Consider the following 3,012-nt stretch of genomic DNA (forward strand, 5'->3'; position numbering starts at 1 on the left):
GAGTCATCCACTGATTTCTATGTCTGCGTCCGTTCTTTTGCCATTCAAACCACATAAGCGCGCGCCTGCCAACTTTCACTTTGTGATGACGTTTGCCTAACAATTGGTGCATTATCACGTGACAGATATTATAATTACTGAACCAAAAACGACGGTAACTACGTATCTCGGAAGTGTTTCAGTGGTATTAATATAGACATATCAATTTGGTAGAACACATCGGCCAATCTGTTTTCATTTGATTTATTCTTGATTTCATATGATTCCATCTCATAAATTCTCGTGTTCTCGTGTTTACCGTATATGATCAAAGGAAAGGTTGTGAATATACATATACATAATATGTATATATGTACATAAATATTATATAAATATAGCCCTTTGATGAGGTCGATCCATAGATATATCGACTTCACAGAAAAGCATATCGACCGAGCACGAAGTGCGAGGTCGATATGCTTTTCTGTGAAGTCGATATATCTATGGATCGACTGAATCAAAGGGCTACATTTGTTATATTATTTTCTTTGGCAAAAATAAGGCTAAAACAATTTTTTGGACCATTAAAATATATTCAAACATTTTGTATTAACTAACAACAATTTTGAACACAAAAACTCATTTACTCTGTGTTAGTGTTTTTGCATAATGTTATAGTTTATGGTAATACTTGTGCAGTTGGTAAGGCTCAGGCCTGGCATCGGTACAAGCATGTTAGCTGACTGTAAGGTAGGTGGCTGTACCAAGGTGGTGTTAACCTGAGTTTTCTGTACTTGGACATTCTGTTCAAATTCGATAGAACGTAGGATATCATCAATTCCATCCGATTCATCAAATAAATCTTTCATAAGAACTTCTTCCTGTGAATTTGATAGGGGCAATAAACTGTAATCTTGCATTGGGCTTGGACTAGTGACTGTTTCTGTTGCCTTTCTTCCTGATATTTTCTCTGAGATTATCTGTGACATTACTTTCTTGGTGTTCTCGTTGGTCTTCCCTGAATATGTTTTAAGGGAACTCTCTGCTTTATGACCAGTAACTGACATTTTATGTCTACTTGGGATATTTGCTGAATCTAACACACTTACAGTTGTTGCCCTACATGAATGTTTAGTGTAGAGTACATTTATTCCAGCACTGACACAAATTCTTTTCATATACTGTCCAAGTTCATTATGACCCACAGGTATATTACAGTAGTAGGTATTGTCTTTAGGAACACTTCGAGGCTGTTGGAACAATCTTGGGCAATGAGGAGACAGTCGTCGAAGATATTTCACAAAACTTCGTACGGGACATCGGTCACTATCTGAAATTATACAACATAAATTCTAAGAACTGCTTTGACCCAATATCTTATTAAAAGTAGGGTGATTATTATAATTAAAGTAAAAATAAAATTATTTTTTCTTTCCTTACTTTTCAAATATTTACCTTTTATCTCGTACATCCTTCCATCAGATGATTTTTCAGAATCATCTTGATGGTTCTTTGTTTTTTCATCTTTTGTTTTGTACACGAAGAGCTGATTTCCTTCCCCTCTCATTACTGCAAAGTCCTTTCGTGTTAGGGAGGAAAGGTTTTCTCTGCCTCGCCGGCCAAAATGTAACATTATGTCCAAAAAGACCTTAAACAAACAAGACACGATATCACTCTCAAAAACTTTGATATATCATATAGGCCTAATTATTTACAATTTCTTATTCATAATGGCTAAAGTACCAACCTTGTACTGCAACATTTGGGCATCCTCCAAGTTTTGGGTTAAATGTTCATAGATTACCTCCAAATGTTCGTCTGAGATGGGTGGATGGTGATCTATAGCTGCGCGACCCTGTCTTTTTAGCTCTTTAGTCATACACTTGAATGCCCTTGCCGACTTCTTAAAATCAGTTCCTTTCAAAATGTCAATATCATTTCTCGTTTTCTCTAAATGTCTCTGTAAGCCCTGTCGATACGAAAGCAGTGTTGTCTTTTTATACATCTCACCATCCCTGTTGCGCATCTCAAGGTAAAACTTGGATAAAAGTTCGTCAAGTTTTTCATTGTCGAAAGATTCGAAATCTAACTCCTGCCCCTTCGTTAACAGGTATTCCCGAAACAATTTCACTGACGTTGAAGTAACTCGTTTGGTATTTTGTGCTTCAACATTCTCCATCAAATTTTTGATGCCTTCATCGTCAATAGAAGCGAATCTTCGCTTTTCAGTTTTTGCGAGCTCTTTCGTGTCGTTCATCTTCTGCTAGTTTCGGAACGTACATGAAAGAACGATTTTCATTGGCTAAAATTTTCGATCTTGAACTAATCGCAATCAGTAAAACAAATCTTGGATTTTCCCTTTTCTATTCTTAGTAACTCAAGTCTTTATCGGTATAATATAATTTAACACGTGGTACAAACGAAACCAATCAATTTAACTGAATTACATAGTAAAAATAATAATAACATAAGTCGAAACATTTTATCAGTTGTTTCCTTAAGCCCTTTATACAGGTACAGGCTTTTAAACCAGTACCAATGATTTAGCCATTCAGAAAATGCTTGTTCAGAAGAATCTGATTCTATAAAGCTTAATAATACACAATTCTCCTCATAGGTTACTACATATCAGCGTGGGTCCATTGCATTTTTCAAAGATCAATAGAAATGATTGCTTTTCAATACAAAGATTATTGCGTTTAAATGCAAAAAATTATTGCGTTTAATCGCAATATTATTGCGATTAAACGCAAACATTATAGCGATTAAACGCAAAAATATTATTGCGTTTAATTGCAATAATTATTGCATTTAATCGCAATAATTATTGCGTTTAAACGCAATCTTATGCGATTAAACGCAAAGTGCTTTGCATTTAAACGCAATGATTATTGCGATTAAACGCAATAAGAAATATTTCTTTCTCTGAACTGACCTCAACGGGCTTCCGTTTTCCGATACTAAAAATTAGATTTTTTTTACAATCTTAATTTATTAATGACAAGATTATTATTTACAAATCTAAATTAAAAA

General features: G+C 34.5%; 1 protein-coding gene across 1 annotated transcript; it reads right to left on the bottom strand.

Annotated features, from left to right (window-relative positions):
* Nucleotides 1–632: 632 nt before the first annotated feature.
* LOC134266870 (uncharacterized) lies at nt 633–2,406 on the bottom strand. The gene is made up of 3 exons (XM_062749075.1): nt 1,727–2,406; nt 1,435–1,627; nt 633–1,309 (listed from the first exon to the last, which is right to left on the bottom strand). Exons 1-3 carry the CDS (start codon nt 2,234–2,236, stop codon nt 633–635), a joined length of 1,380 nt encoding a protein of 459 aa, XP_062605059.1. The 5' UTR covers nt 2,237–2,406.
* Between the last annotated feature and the right edge of the window lie 606 nt (nt 2,407–3,012).

The sequence above is a fragment of the Saccostrea cucullata genome, unplaced genomic scaffold (assembly GCF_032062105.1).
Source record: "Saccostrea cucullata isolate Sc308-1 unplaced genomic scaffold, CSIRO_AGI_Scuc_v1 ctg9815, whole genome shotgun sequence".
Classification (NCBI taxonomy): Eukaryota; Metazoa; Mollusca; class Bivalvia; order Ostreida; family Ostreidae; genus Saccostrea; species Saccostrea cuccullata.

Bases quoted from the DNA above. Each gene is read 5' to 3' on its own strand.
- LOC134266870 (XM_062749075.1), bottom strand. From the start codon at position 2,236: ATGAACGACACGAAAGAGCTCGCAAAAACTGAAAAGCGAAGATTCGCT. The intron at 1,628-1,726 runs GTTGGTACTTTA...TGTTTGTTTAAG, and splicing joins CCCAAATGTTGCAGTACAAG to GTCTTTTTGGACATAATGTT. The intron at 1,310-1,434 runs GTAAATATTTGA...GTATAATTTCAG, and splicing joins AAGGATGTACGAGATAAAAG to ATAGTGACCGATGTCCCGTA.